The sequence below is a fragment of the Phyllostomus hastatus genome, unplaced genomic scaffold (assembly GCF_019186645.2).
Source record: "Phyllostomus hastatus isolate PE091 unplaced genomic scaffold, TTU_PhHast_1.1 phas_contig_402, whole genome shotgun sequence".
Classification (NCBI taxonomy): Eukaryota; Metazoa; Chordata; class Mammalia; order Chiroptera; family Phyllostomidae; genus Phyllostomus; species Phyllostomus hastatus.
The window spans coordinates 2,737,996-2,752,356 of record NW_025333873.1 but is presented as its reverse complement, the minus strand read 5'-3'; the positions used below and the strand labels follow the sequence as shown (position 1 = coordinate 2,752,356).

At 40.4% G+C, this 14,361-nt stretch overlaps 2 protein-coding genes across 3 annotated transcripts in view; one reads left to right on the top strand and one right to left on the bottom strand.

The window, feature by feature from the left end:
- RBKS (ribokinase) overlaps positions 1 to 1,300 on the bottom strand; it is a 77,493-nt gene extending 76,193 nt beyond the window's left edge. Inside the window, exon 1 of the mRNA XM_045844490.1 lies at positions 1,174 to 1,300. Coding sequence (XP_045700446.1) covers positions 1,174 to 1,262 — 89 coding nt within the window. The 5' untranslated portion in view covers positions 1,263 to 1,300. The remainder of the gene's footprint in view (positions 1 to 1,173) is intronic.
- A 324-nt stretch (positions 1,301 to 1,624) lies between these two features.
- Positions 1,625 to 14,361, top strand: part of BABAM2 (BRISC and BRCA1 A complex member 2) — a 338,154-nt gene continuing 325,417 nt past the window's right edge. For both annotated transcript variants that reach the window (XM_045844469.1, XM_045844467.1), the window contains exons 1-2: positions 1,625 to 1,761; positions 4,510 to 4,661. In XM_045844469.1, the coding sequence (XP_045700425.1) occupies positions 4,534 to 4,661 (128 nt within the window). In that variant the 5' untranslated portion in view covers positions 1,625 to 1,761; positions 4,510 to 4,533. The remainder of the gene's footprint in view (positions 1,762 to 4,509; positions 4,662 to 14,361) is intronic.

Genomic DNA, 14,361 nt, shown 5'->3' with positions numbered 1-14,361 from the left:
AACTCTCCTGGTGCTCGTTGTTACACACTCCCAGTCCCTTTCAGGTTTCTGGCAATCACTGTGTCTGCCCGCAGCGGTCTCTCCCCCCTCTACTCTCGCTTCCCCAATGTTGGCCTGGATATATGAACTTAAGAGACATTTTAAGCTATGAAAGATTAAGTTGATTATGTGAAGACCCTAGAACCATTTTCCAAGTAAAACCCAGTTTGGTGCAGGGATTGGGTGACTTATTTTGATTTTCTCAAGTCCTTTTTATTTATTTCTATGTTCTCTGCCATCCTTTGGAAAAGTGAGGTTGCGGGGCAGATGAGGCCTTACTGCAGTATGGCCTGTTCATCTTTTTAATTTTTGTAATATAAAAATAGCACTGTATCTGAAAAGCTACTCACCAAAATATTAAACTGAAGCTGTATGAGTGGTAGGATTTTCTTGGAATATATATTTTTAAATAATGAATAGTTTTATAATCAGAAAAGCCATTTTCATTAAAAAAACAAATTGAAAGGATCTCTCTAGTTAATCTCACCAACCTAATTCAATTATTTCCATTTAGCATATTTTCTTTCATTATTGATCACTTTTAAAAATGGTTGTAAATATTGTGTTTATCAGTTTTTATTTTGACTCACACCATGGTTACTAGAATAATGTAAAAGAAGTTGCAAGTGTGAAATACTGCAGGACTGCCAACAATCAATATGGTGAAAGGTGACCGATCACCGCCTTTTTGATCTCTGCTCCACTCCTTTAACACGAGTTCAGAAGAAGAACATCCAACCTAGATAGTATTCCGGGCCACAGAACCCTGTATTTCATTTAGTCCTCACAACAACTCAGGGAGGCAGGCACATCCCATTTTGGGGGTAAAAATGACGTGGCCAAACTCACTCGGCTCGCCAGGGCAGAGGCTTTGTAACCCGGTCAAGAAAAGAGGAGCACGCGCTTCCGGTACCAGTAGGGCATTCACCATACCCTGGCCTTGACGTCCCCTCACCTGACAAACTCATCCTACCTCCTCCACCACATCAATGCACCCTGCGGGCTGGGGAAACCTGTAGCGCATTCCAAAAGGGGGCCCCCTTCATCCCCAAGGCCCCAGTCCCAAGGTAGAGAGAAGAGCACACACTTCGCTCCCTCCCCCAGCCGGACTCAGCGTACTGGCCCCAGACTAACCTGACCAGGTCTGTCATGCAGGAGCCCACCACCACTACCGCCGCCACCTCCTCCTGCCTCAGCCTCCCGGGTTCCCCAGACGCAGCCATGGCTCTAAGGTGGCGCTCTCCAATCTGGAGGGTGCCCTTTACCCTTTGTCCGACCCCGTAACCAGAGACGCCGCTCCTACGCTCCCTAACTACCCGGGCCTTCCAGACGTCTAGGCGGGTCGCCCACCTGAATGCCCGAATAACTCCGCCCCCCGACTGTCCCCAGTTCTTCCAGGAATCGTCTCCCTGCACTGCCTCTCCTTATAAGGCCCTTGCGATAGTTCCAGCCTCCGCGCTGTTCCCCACGCGCGAAGAAGGCGCCGAGGAAGGAACTATCAGGCAGTACGGGGACGCCCTCCCGAGCGGCGGCTCCGTGCAGCCCAGGACGCGCACGCCGCCCGGCTGGGCCGCAGACGGGGCGGGGCAGGGCGGGGCGGACGTCCGGGAGCGCGCACGCCTCGGCCCGCGGTGCGCGCGCAGGTCGGTGCGTCGTTCGGGGGCGCGCTCGGGTAACCTGTACCCCAAGTAGTCGCCGGTTACCGAACGGATTAAGTTCCAGGTACCAAGACTGGGGCTGGTGTGGGGAGGTTGGATCCCGAGTCGCACAGGTGGTGCTGAGGACCGTGGTTTAAATGTGCCCAGAGCTCGCCTCCCCTTCCTGTGGAGAAGGCCCCTGTTCCAAAGATGCCCTGCTCATCCCCTCACGCTGGTTCCCTCAAGAGGGAGACCCCAAGGCCAGGAGTTACTCTTTCTCCTCACCTAGCCCGCCCCCTGGTCCCGGATTAACCTGACTTCCTCCTTCTCGCTTGATGGAATCATACAATTTAGGAGAAGGGAGGGTGCCCCTTTTAAATGTCTCCTAGAGAGGGGTGGTCATTCTTTGGATCTCAGCCGGCTTGTTTTACTTAAATGCTGCCCCTTTGAGAAATTCTCCAGTGTAACTTCCTTCGTGCGTTGCATGACGTTGACGTGACGCAGCTGGATGCTACCCCTTTCCGTTCCATGACGTCAGCAGGGCACATGTTTCCGTGTTTGTCATCCCATCTTAATTGCAAGAAACTGGACGACGCGGTAGACGTCTTTGTATTCCCCAGGAGGCCGATCAAAAGACCTTATGTGACCTTATTTCCAGTCAGCAGACACCTGTAAAAATTGTATTTCTGCATTTTCCTTCTGTAATATGTCAAAATCAGGAAATACAAATTCCTGACTGACATTCAAGGGATGCTGGCCACCATACATTTTTGCCTGTCTGACATGTATTACGGTGCTGGGAATTGTAAAAGCTACTACTGGGGGATGGTCCCCCCAGCCATATCCCTGACTCAGAGGGACTGCACCAGCGGAGCATCATCTATTCTGTGACCTCGGATTTTGGAGTATTTTTTTCTCTCTCCTTTAGAGAAGTCATAGCATGTCACAGTTGAAACAGATTTTAACACTGCATGAAACCTTGAACTGTCAAAGAATTGTATTGTGGCTCTTCTAGAAACAAAGAAATTCCTTCAGGTGTCATTCTAAGGTCATGACAGTTGCTGAAATAGAATGAATGGGTTGTAGGCACCTTAAGTATAGTTTGGCTTCTGGAGCAGGTTGGTTCCCTTTAGCATTTGACTGGTGCCATTGGTCAGGCCAATTTCAGCAGTGGTCTGATTTGTTTCTAGTTGTAAAGCAACCACGGGCTTAAATTCATGCCGTGTTGTCAAAATTTTACAAGATGTTTACCTAAAAAAATCACTTTGATGCTTTTTTCTTTGGTGATTCAAGTTGTGTTTATTTGGGAGGAAGATAACAATAGAGTACTTTGAGAAAGATCTGGATTTGCATTCTGGTCCTTCTGCTTGCCTGGTTGGTGACTTTGAACAAGTTAGTCAGTCTTGCTGAGTATTAGTTTTCTTATCTGTGAAGTGGATACTACCATGCATTAGATGTTTATTCTTACTCTGTGATGACATGTTTGAATGGTGGAGGGAGGTCGTCTGTTGAGTGTTCAGAAGAGGAGTTTGTTTTATATTTACAGAGAGGATGACTTAGGTTTTAAAGTATAAGGCTTTTACTGACTCAAAGACACCTCTGTGTGTCATCGCCCAGGAGGGTCACAGTATTATTATTTCTTGAAAGATCACTGCAGTTCTTCCCTTTATTACTGTCTGAAATGATTAAAACTGGTACTAGTTTTCAACATTTATTTCAGCAGGAACATGTAAGTTCTTGTATGGTATAATACATGGAAACTAGAACCAGAACATCATTTACTTGTAACTTGCAGGAAATTAACTGCTTTTGATGTGGGGTTATCCTTTCAGACTGAGGAAGAAAATGATCATCTATTTTGACTTAATCACCTCTGAAAATAGAGGCTTTCATTTAGAAATCTATTAAGAGGAATTCATGTACTACTACTCCCTCTGCCACCCCCGTGGGTTTCCAAGTAATTTAGATATGGCTTATTGGTTTTATTTTTGTATTTTCAAGTTTAAGGACTTCTTAGTGCCTTACAAAGACTTTTAGATCTGCATTTGTGTTGCCAAGTATCTGGATGGGTGTATGTTTTCATGATTTAATTGTTAAGTAGATTTTTGCTGCATCTATTCTTCAGATATTCTGTCCTGTACCAAAATTTTTGGAGGGCATATTCTCTCCACACATAAGTATTTCTCTAGCTTTTGTCTCCTTATTCATTTATTTATTTAGAAATGTTTATTGGGTGTTTAGTTTGAGATCTCTCCAGGAAAGAGATCACTAAGCAGGTGGTTATAGTACACTGTGCAGGAACAGTTAAGAACAGACGTATATCAGAAGAAAGTAATTTCTAGTAAGTTCCAATTGTAAGCAAGTTATGCTTGTTCTAGGTTTTCATATAGTGTGATCAGCAGCATTCTTGCTCACAGAAGGAGGATCCCTAACCTAGTGGTAGGTGGGTTTTGCATGTTAGAGGGAGAGGGAGAGGATCGTCAGTGAAGGCCCCTTAAGGCCTCAACTTAAGTGGAACCTGCCAGTTGTAAAACAGAATGGGGCAGCGAGCACTAAGTGGAGCGTGGCAGTGTAGAAATCAGCTTCGGAAAGGAGGAGGGAATTGGATTTCAAGGGTGTCCGCTGTTCCCGAAAGGCAGTGGTGTAGTCTATGTCCCAACTAAGTGAGGAGCAGGGAGATGGTTTCGATGGGAGAAGCTGCTTAAGACAGGAAGTGAGGCATTGCATTTATTCCTGCCAAAGAAACCTCTTCGTGCTGGGCCAGTTTTCGGGAAGCTTGTTATATGGAGTTCGTTTGGATACTCTGATCACCATTCTCTCTTTCTGCTTTCAGTGGAGATTTACAAGTCCAGTTAAAATGTCCCCAGAAGTGGCCCTGAACCGAATTTCTCCAATGCTTTCCCCATTCATATCTAGTGTGGTCCGCAATGGAAAGGTGGGACTGGATGCTACAAACTGTTTGAGGATAACTGACTTGAAATCTGGGTATGTAACAGAACCAAACCTTTACCTAATGGAAAGTCTTTTCTGCTAGACTCATGAAGATTGGCCACGGAAGTCCATCACGTCATGATTTTATCACATGTCGATTCAGTTGGTTTTGTCCAGTTCTTGACCTTTTGTGTTTTAAGTTGTTTTTTTTTGTGTTGTGGGCCATTCCTTTATGATCATTGCTTTGTGTCCTTTGCAGCGGGGAGGGGGGGCATATATCTTTGTTAACAGTATGCTGTGTTGAATTTGGCAAGTGTATTTTTTTATTCACTGATTCGTTTTCTAGTTTTGTCTTCTGTAACCCAGTATGCACTATAAGAATTGGGTTTTGAGATTCTGAATTTGACACCATTTGATAATCTTTCCTAATAGGAAAATTATAATAGGTAGTGAAAATGAGTCATTTTTCATAGTGGGGTCGAAATGGTGAGATCTTATGCCTACAGAGGTGGCATTAAAAAAAACTCAACTTTTTATTTTGAAGTAAATTTAGATCGATATGAGATTTATAAAAATTCTACAGAAAATTAATATTGTTACCATACTATTAATTTTTCTACAAGCTTTATTTGAATTTTGCCCGTTTTCCCACTAATGCCCTGTTTTGGTCCAGGATCTCCAGGATATAAACTGCGTTAGCTGTCATGTTTTCTTAGTTTCCCCAGCCTGTGGCAGTACCTAACTCTGTTTTTCATGATTCTAAAGATAGCACTGGTTAGTGGTTTTGTAAAGTGTCACTCAGTATGGGTTTGTCTAGTGTTTTCTCTTTATTAGAATGAGAGATGCAAAATAAAAAAAAATGCACTTTTTGCAAGAATCCTACGGAAGTGATGTTGCACCTTTTCAGTGCGTCACATGTGCACGATGTTCATATATGTTGTTACTGGCATGCTAATTTTGACCGCTTGGTTAAGAATGTGAATTCCAGGTTTCTTCTCTCTAAAGTTAAATGATTTTCCCTTTGTAAATAGTAAGCATCTTGTAGAATGTTGCTTTGGGACTGTGTAGATGTTCTGTTTTTCACTGTGCTTTCGACCGTTGATTTCAGCATTTGTGGCTGGTTCTTGCCTGCAACTGTTTTTACTTTGGTGCCTAAGAGTGGTTTTCTCTTTCCCTTATTCCTCCCACATGTATTAATTTCAGTTCTGCTATAAGGAAGTAGTGTCCCTTCCCCTGAGATTATTTATTTATTCAGATATTTATTTATATCTGTATGAATTTTTATGTATTTATCTTGTCCGGTGGGTTAATATCCAGATACTGTCTTCTTTCATTTTATTACTCAGTTGATTTAGCCTTTGTCATTGGGAGCTCATCAAGTTGGCTTTTGTGTCCTTTTGACATCTCCTTCCTTTTTTGAACACTTTCTTACTAGAAATGTTACATTCTTGATTCTCTGTAGCTTTTCTTTTTAGGCTCTTTGCCTTTTGCCTTCTACAAACCTTGCTTTTTTTGACTTAGCAGAAGACATGGATATAGGGATAGAGACGGACATTCTTTAGTAGTGAGATAAAGAAGGCTAAGTTAGTTGGGCATGTCATTGGAACAGTAGGGTTCTTTTTCAAAGATCTGGTATTGTCTTCAATTTCATTAATCAATAGGTATGGGGTTTCTTTCTGGGGTGGAGAAAATGTTTAAAATTAGGTGGTGGTGTTGGTTATACAGCTCTGTAAATATTCTAAAAACGATTGAATTGTGCACTTATCAGGGTGAATTTTATGGCATGTGAATTATATCTCAGTAGAGCTGTCATTGAAAAGCAAACAAACCTGGGAACCAGGGATGTTTACTGGCCTGAATGGACAGGACACAAAAATAGGTCTTTATTGTCTAGTCGTCACAAACATTCTTTTCAGAGATGTTGAAGGCATGACAGGGGACTGGTGTCAGAAGACTGGGGACTGGTTTATGTAAGATGATATAAATCTGAACTTCTTGCCTTTTTATCCCGATCCTAAGAGAACAGTTGGGTTCATTGACATAAAGTCACTTCACTTCTTTTCTGCAGACTCCCTCTGGTGCTCCCAGATTCTGAATGTTTAGTTGAATGCTTAAGTGTAAATAGTGGATCTGATGATAACTTTGAAATGAATCCACCAGACCTGGACTTGTCTGGACTAGCTCTGTGAAAAATATTTGAAATGGCATTTAATGACATTTAGTATTTATGGAATTTATTTTATTCAGATTTAAAAAAGGAATAAAAATACCTCTACCTCCATGAATAAAGTTGCTATGTATAAAACGATATGAAAAGCCTTATTAATTTGGAGCATTATTGATGCCTTTTATGTAGTACTTGTGTGAAAGATCCAGGAATGAATTTTAGAAGTCCATTAATAGTTCTTTCTTCAGTTCTTCCTTCCTTAAGTGTGAATTCCTCAAGTTCTTATAGCCAAACCTTGGCAGAATTAGGGAAAAGAATGGTTTCTTTTTGGTGTCACTTTTGGCATTTCCCTTTTTTAAAAAATTTTTTTATTTGTTGATGATATATAGAGAGAGATAGTTATAAGAATTGGGATCCACATTTGTGATTTCTGTTAACTCCGAGGGGCACACCCCATAGGACACAGTATACATAGAAGGTGTAAAATGAGGACTGAATTTTAGAAGTCATGAGAACCAGTCTTGTTACTATATATACCTACTTGGTCTTGGAGAGATGAGGTCTAAGCATCTATGTTCTAGATCTGGCTTACAGGAGGAATAGATAGTCAAGAATCTCTTCACAATAGGTTTTTTAAAAAACAGTTCATCTTTATGTCCCTTATGGTACCCAAGTCTTCCTACCTTGTCTTAAGACTATGTTTTCAAGCTCCACTGCTAGGCTTTCAGTATTCTAAGGGCAGGGATCTTGTTTAATTTATTTTTATGCCTCCTTCAGGTATACTTTGACATGTAGTACAGTAAGTAAGGGTTGAATGAATGAATGGGTTAGACGTTTTCCTAGAGAAGCTGCTTGGTTTGGAGATCAGAGTGGTTTGGACTTGCTGCTCAGAAGCATGTTTACTGGTCTGGTAGCTTATTCCTTAAATTCTGTTACACATAATCCTTTTAAATGACATTCCCTGACAAATGAATTGACATGTTTGAAATTACGGAGCTGGGCTTACTCTCTTCTAGGTATAAAATATATTGAGACCTAGAGGGGCCAAATTTTTAATTTTAGGGACTTATTCCATGGGAATGTTTATTAGTTCTCTGCTCTGTGTTAATTTGATCACGAGCATATGCTGTTTGTAAGATGCCATATTTTGTCATTTTTAGCGATTTACTATTCTTGAAGATGTCTGAGTGCCCAGCATTCTGGAATGATGCCTGGCAAATATAACAGAGAGGAAAGCAGAGAGGGCTCACTGCAACCTGTGGCAGCTGAGCCTTAATATCTTTTTTCAGCATATCACAGTGACTCAACCTTATTGGCACATAGCTGTGTTTGGGGCATCTGCTGTGACATTTCATCCACCCACAAGTACCTGTTGCGTTTTTTGTCCATGTTCTGAATTTCATTACCTAGTTAAAAATAGATAGATACTCAGGGTACTTGACTCGTCAATAGAACAGTTTTAAAAGACGGGTGTTGTGAGCTTTGAAGACTGATCTCAAAGCTCAATATGGCTGTATTACTCTCCAGAGAGCAGTTGAACCTTTCTTTATTAGTCTGGTGCTTGGAAGGAAGCTGCTGACCTAGGAGGCAATTTTAATTTTAAGATGGGCAACTCTTAACTAACTGTTTGGTATCTAATTGTTCATTTGGCTTTTTTCTTTCACTTTCTTTTCTGGGATCTATTTTCTTTTTCTCTGTGCATATCTTTATACACTATATATTCAATGTGGAAAAATGTGTCTCTAAGCAATATATAGTCTTGTTTCGCATATTTAATAAGTTCATACAAATCATATTATACTATATGTAGTTTTCTGCAACCTGCTTGTTTTGCTTAGTATTAAGTTCGTGAGATTTATCTTTATTAATACTTCAGGTCCCAGTTCTTCCCTTTGCATTGTTATATACAATTTTGTTGTATGAATATGCCCTCAATTTTCTAGTCACTCTCCTACTGATTGACTTTTATGTTGTTTTAAATTTATTTTGACAAAGAATGTCATAATGAAGATTCTTCTACCTTTGTACAAGAAGATACATATGAGAATATTTTCTTGGGCAGAGTTTTTTTGAACTGGGTATGTTTATATTTAGTGGTTCCAAAAGCAATTGAGTCACTCCAACATTTAAAAAATGTTGTAAACTATTGTATTTTCCATTATGTGTGACACATAATAAGAATAAACTCTTGTTTTGTGAATTTTTGTTTCAGTTAAATATGTGTGCACTGGGTCACAAGGCAAAATATGTTTGTGATGCTCAAAAAAGTTTGAAAGGTACCCCTCTAGGGTATAGTTCTAGAAATAGAATTTCTGGCTCTTAGAGTATATGCATTTTTCTATTGTATTAGATATTGCCTGATTGTATCAATTTTCTTCTACCAGAAATGAGAGCTCCCTTTATTTTAAAGCCTCAACAGTACTCTGTGTTGTCAGACTTAAATTTTTGCCAAGTTAATGAGTGTGAAATGGTATCTCGTGGTTTTAATTTGTATTCCCCTGATTAAAATGTCTTTTCATATCTTTATTACCAATTCAGATTTTTTTGGGGGGGTAATATCCCTCATCTATCTTTTTAGTGATTATATTTTTGTAGAGATTTTAAGAAATTCTCTAAACATTTTGGATACTGATCTTTTGGCAGTTATATGTATTACAAGTATCTACATTCAATCTGCGGTTTACATTCTTCATTTGGTGCTGTTGATATTCAGAAGTTTTAATTTTCACAAAGTCACATTTATTAATATATAGGGTCTGGCACAAATAATGCCCCTTTTTATTACAAAATCTTTTATTACAAAATCATAAGCATGTAATTCTGTAACAATGATATCACACTCAAGCACTCCATATGACACTTTAGGGGAAATGTTCACATTAAAACTATAAATGATTACCCTACCAACCACACTCAAGGAGGCGTTACTTCTGCTGGACCCTGTATATATTTTTTAGATTTGTGCTTGTGTGCATGTTTGTAAGAGAGGAAGCGACCATTTCAAGAAATTCTGACCTACCCCAAAGTAATAAATCTTCCTCTAAGAATTTTAAAGTTTACCTGTTTTCCTTTTTGGTCTTTAAATAGCAATTTGTATTTTCTATAAAATATGTTGTGAGATAGGGATATATTTTCCCCTGTCTAGGTAACTGGTTGCCCGAGCATCGTTTATTGAGAAGGCCATCCTTTGCCCATGGACCTGTAATGCTGCTGCTGTTAGGTCAAGTTTACATCTGTTACATGTGATCTGTTTCCAGGCTTCCTGTCCTGACATGTCAGCCTCACTCTGCCAGTTCTACACTGTCTTAACTATTACAGATGCCATGGTAGCTGGTAGGAAAAATTCTCCTTTTCCATCTTCTTCTAATTCTTAAAAACTGTCTTGCTGAGCCATATATTCTACATACTTTTTGATAACCTCATTTATATAGTTGCATACTGTTCTACTAGGACATACCATAATTCAGTTAACACCCCCCCCCCCTTTTTTTTTTAACTCACAGAGAAAAGGAAATGAAGGGAAACTGACCTGGTGAGGGGCTAATTGAGAGCTGCTGGTCAGGAAAGCTCTGAGGAAGTGACATTTAAGTTGCATCATGAAAGATGAGAGTAATTCAGTGTGAAGAGCTGGGGAAGTGGATGTGAAAAGGATACAGTGTGCAAATGTGGGTTAGAGCTTCACATATTCAAGGATTGGAGGCCACTGTGGCTAGAATGTAGTGAGAGGGGGCGGGCGGGACATGAGATTCTAAAGATAGTCAGGGGCCAGATTATACAGAGGTCTGTGAGCTGTATTTGGAAACTTGAGTTTAATTCTGGGTGGAAAGAGAAGGTACTAGAGGATTTTAAGCAGAGTCACATGATCTTATTTATATTAAAAAAATCTCTAATTGTACAGGATAAGGGAGACTAGTTAGCTGTCCATTACAATAGATCAGGTGGGAGATGATAGAGTCTTAGAATAGGCTGGTAGTTGCCCTGGCTGGCGTAGCTCAGTGGAATGAGCGCAGGCTGCGAACCAAAGTGTCACAGGTTCGATTCCCAGTAAGGGCACATACCTGGGTTGCAGACCACAGCCCCCAGCAACCGCACATTGATGTTTCTCTCTCTCTCTCTTTCTCCCTCCCTCTCTAAAAAAATAAAATAAAAAAAAAAAATTAAAAATCAATTCATGGAAGCATTTATAAAAAATAGAATAGGCTGGTAGCAATGGAGATAGCAAGAAGGGAGCAGATGGATTGTAAGCTATTTCAAAGGTAAAACTGTGAGGCTGTTGAATTTGGGGTTTGAGAGAGCTTGAGAAAGTAGGTAGATGATCATGCCACCTGCTGAGGTGGGAAGCTTGGTGGGAGAACCTCTTGAGTCTGGATTGACTGTAGTCTGGCTGTGCCCTGCAGCTCTCATGGTAGGTTTCCCTTTGCCTCCTTCCTGTGTTGAATCTCATGTATTACTTTCTGGTGCCCTCTCGCTGTGTTGGAGCATGCACTCCAACCGCATCCTATGCAAGGGAGAGAGGAGGTTCATTTTTGAAGTTCCTGGAAGTCTGAAAATGTCTTTACTTTTAAACTTGATTAATAATTTGGGCAGGTGCAGAAGTCTAGGTTGCAAATTATCTTCCTTTCGAATTTTGGAAGCCTGAATCTGTAATTGTGGAGACCCTCAACACACGTGCTGTTATAGTTTCATGGATGCGATGTCTTCTCTGTAAGGATATTAATATTATGGTTTTTGTAAAAATCAAGGTACACTTGACTAATTCCAGTATAAAAAAAGCCTTCCCACTCCCATTCCTTGCATTGTGTGTGGTTTGTGCTGTCTTTCATGTTGGTGGCTTTCCCCCAGCTGATGATTCTTGGCTGTCCATGTCTGTTACAGAGTGGGGCTTTAGAATGTGGATTGAAGCTCTGTGCCTAGGTGGGCTTGTCAGTTACTGAGGCTCAGCAACCTGACCTTTTGTTAGGGGATTGTCAGATTCATTACCTGGAGATCTGCTCTGGGGCTATAAAAAATAAAAGTGCCTAAATGGATGTATCTATTTCTATGCCTATGTGTCAGCAAACTTCCAATTTTTGGGCTAAAGAGTATTTAAGAATTTTGATATGCTTAATTGTTGATCTACATATGTAAAGACATATAAACAGGCATGTTATATTTCCCTCCAGAAGCATATCATCAATTTGTATTCCTACTAGCAGTATATGAGGAGCCAGTACCTCTATAGTTTTGGTAATATTAGTATTATAAATTTTATAGGATTATTCGCTAATTCAGTAGACGGAAATTGTATTGAATTGCTCTTTAAGTTTGCTTTGTTTATTGGCATGCACACATATGTGCATGTAAAAATGACCAAATCATGACATTTGTCCATTTTTCTGGTGGGTTATTTGTCTTTTTCTTATCGATTTGCAAAACTTTTTGTATGTTATGAAGATGGACTAGGTTGAAGGATGAATGGGTTAGGGATACCAACTTTTTTTTTTGGCAGACAGACCTGGCAGTTTTCAACAGTTAGTGAAGATTGAACATTAGTTGTCTCGAGCAGAGACATGGAATAGTTCTTGACAGAAGGCTGAGGAAGACGGCCTGCCAAGGCTTCTCAAGAAGGCGCGCAGACTACAGTAGGGGTTCCGGTGGAGGGTGGAGACCTGGCATGGCGGTGAGTGGGTGGAGATGTTACACGGCAGAACTTTTGCTGGGGTTTGGGTGCTTATCTGGGTACTGGAGCATCCAGAGACCCTGCAGACAGGTGCAGGGTGTTGATATTTTGAGTGCTATCACCGAGTCCAGTTTGTCGTTCGGGAATTATTTCTTTGGCTTTTTTACTGAAAAGAAACAAAGTTCCCCTACTCTTCATGCCTCAGCTCATACTCTTTTCTACTCTTAGATCTTTAACCTGTAACCTGGTAGCTGCCTATTCAGTTTTCTTTTAATTATAATAATGTAATTTGGTTACTTAAACAGTTTATGGATCTTTTAACATTTCAAAGTGCTGTTACTTATATTTTGTACTTAGTATTTTTGTGGGAAAAGTCAGCACGAACTATGAAATCACTGACTTTGGGAGCATTTGCTAGGATTCCATAGTGTTCCTGCAGAGTCCGGATGGTCAGTGCTAGAAGAAATCTGGGTCTGGAATTTCAGGTGGTTGTAAATTTTGGGCTTTTCATGCCTTGCAGAAAAAGAATTTCTGGGTGACTTCATTTGGTCTGGAAGTTGGGGTAGGGGAAGGGGCGAAGGGAAGTAGCCAGTCTACTGTGTAAAGGAAAGGGCATAGAAGATTCACTTAGTCTATTCCTAGCTCTGCTTCGCATTGTTAAAGAAAACAAAAACTCCTGCTGTTATCTGTGTCCCTCTATTCTGTACAGTTTTAAGGTAGTAGTTTTCGACTAGCTTTGTCGCATTAGAACAAAAAGTTTGCCAAGTCCTTTAAGATTAGAAGATAAATGAGGCTCATTCAGTACATGTGTTAAGGTTCCAAATTAATGATTCCCACGTCATCACTGTTAAAGTGCCCACATACACCTTGTCCGCATGCAAGTCAGGCTCCTCTTCGGCATCCATGATACTTGACTACTCTTGTTTTTTGGTGCCATGTTCTTGAGAAGTAATTTTGTAATCTTCCTTTTCAGGGCCACATTTCCTGAGTAATTTGATTATCTTTCTAATGGCTTGTTATGAAAGTAGTTTTTCCCATTGACCTTGCTTCTCTTGACTTTTTGAAAAATACGTTCTTTTTGTTTTCTGAAATGGTTTTTATCTCAACCTTTGCTCTTGCCAACTTATTGAGAAGAGATTTTGACTCAAGTGCAAATTTTGGAGAACATTTTGATGTTCCACTGTTAGGTGGGTATGATGTCCTCAGAACAGTTGCTTTTTTCATCTACAGACTCCTGACACTCTTCACTTAAAAAACATTATTTAAAATTTTTTGTGGTTCAGTACATTATTAACATGTTCAGTTTGAGGCTTGGCATGTACTTTTTTAACGTAGTAAATGGACATAACATAAACTTACCACTTTAACTGTGTTCCAGTGCACAGTTCAGCGGCATGAAACACATTCATGCTGTTGTGCAGCCGTCGCCGCCATCCGTCTCCAGAACCCTTCAGTCTTGCAGAACTGAAACTCCGTGCCCATTAACAGCACCTCCTCCTTCCACCCTCCCTTAGCCCTAGGCAGTGGCTGTCTTAGTGTTTGTCTATGGAGTTGAATACTTCGGATGTCTTGTCTAAGTGGAATCATGCAGTGTGTGTACTTTTGTGACTAGCTTATGTGGCTTAGCATAATGTCTTCAAGATTTACTCATGTTACAGTGTGCATTAAAATTTTCTTCCTTTTTAAGACTGAATAAATATTCCATTGTATAAATGTAGCACATTCAGTTTATCCATTTGTCCACTAATGGACACTTGGGTTGTGTCTACCTTTTGCCTACTGTGAATACTGCTGGTATGAGCCAGGTGTACAAGCATCTCTTTGAGTTCCTGTCTTCAGTTCCACATTCTGAAATGTGGAATTGCTAGATCGTATGGTAATTCTGTGTGTAATTTCTTGGAGGAATCTCCATCCCATTTTCCATAGTG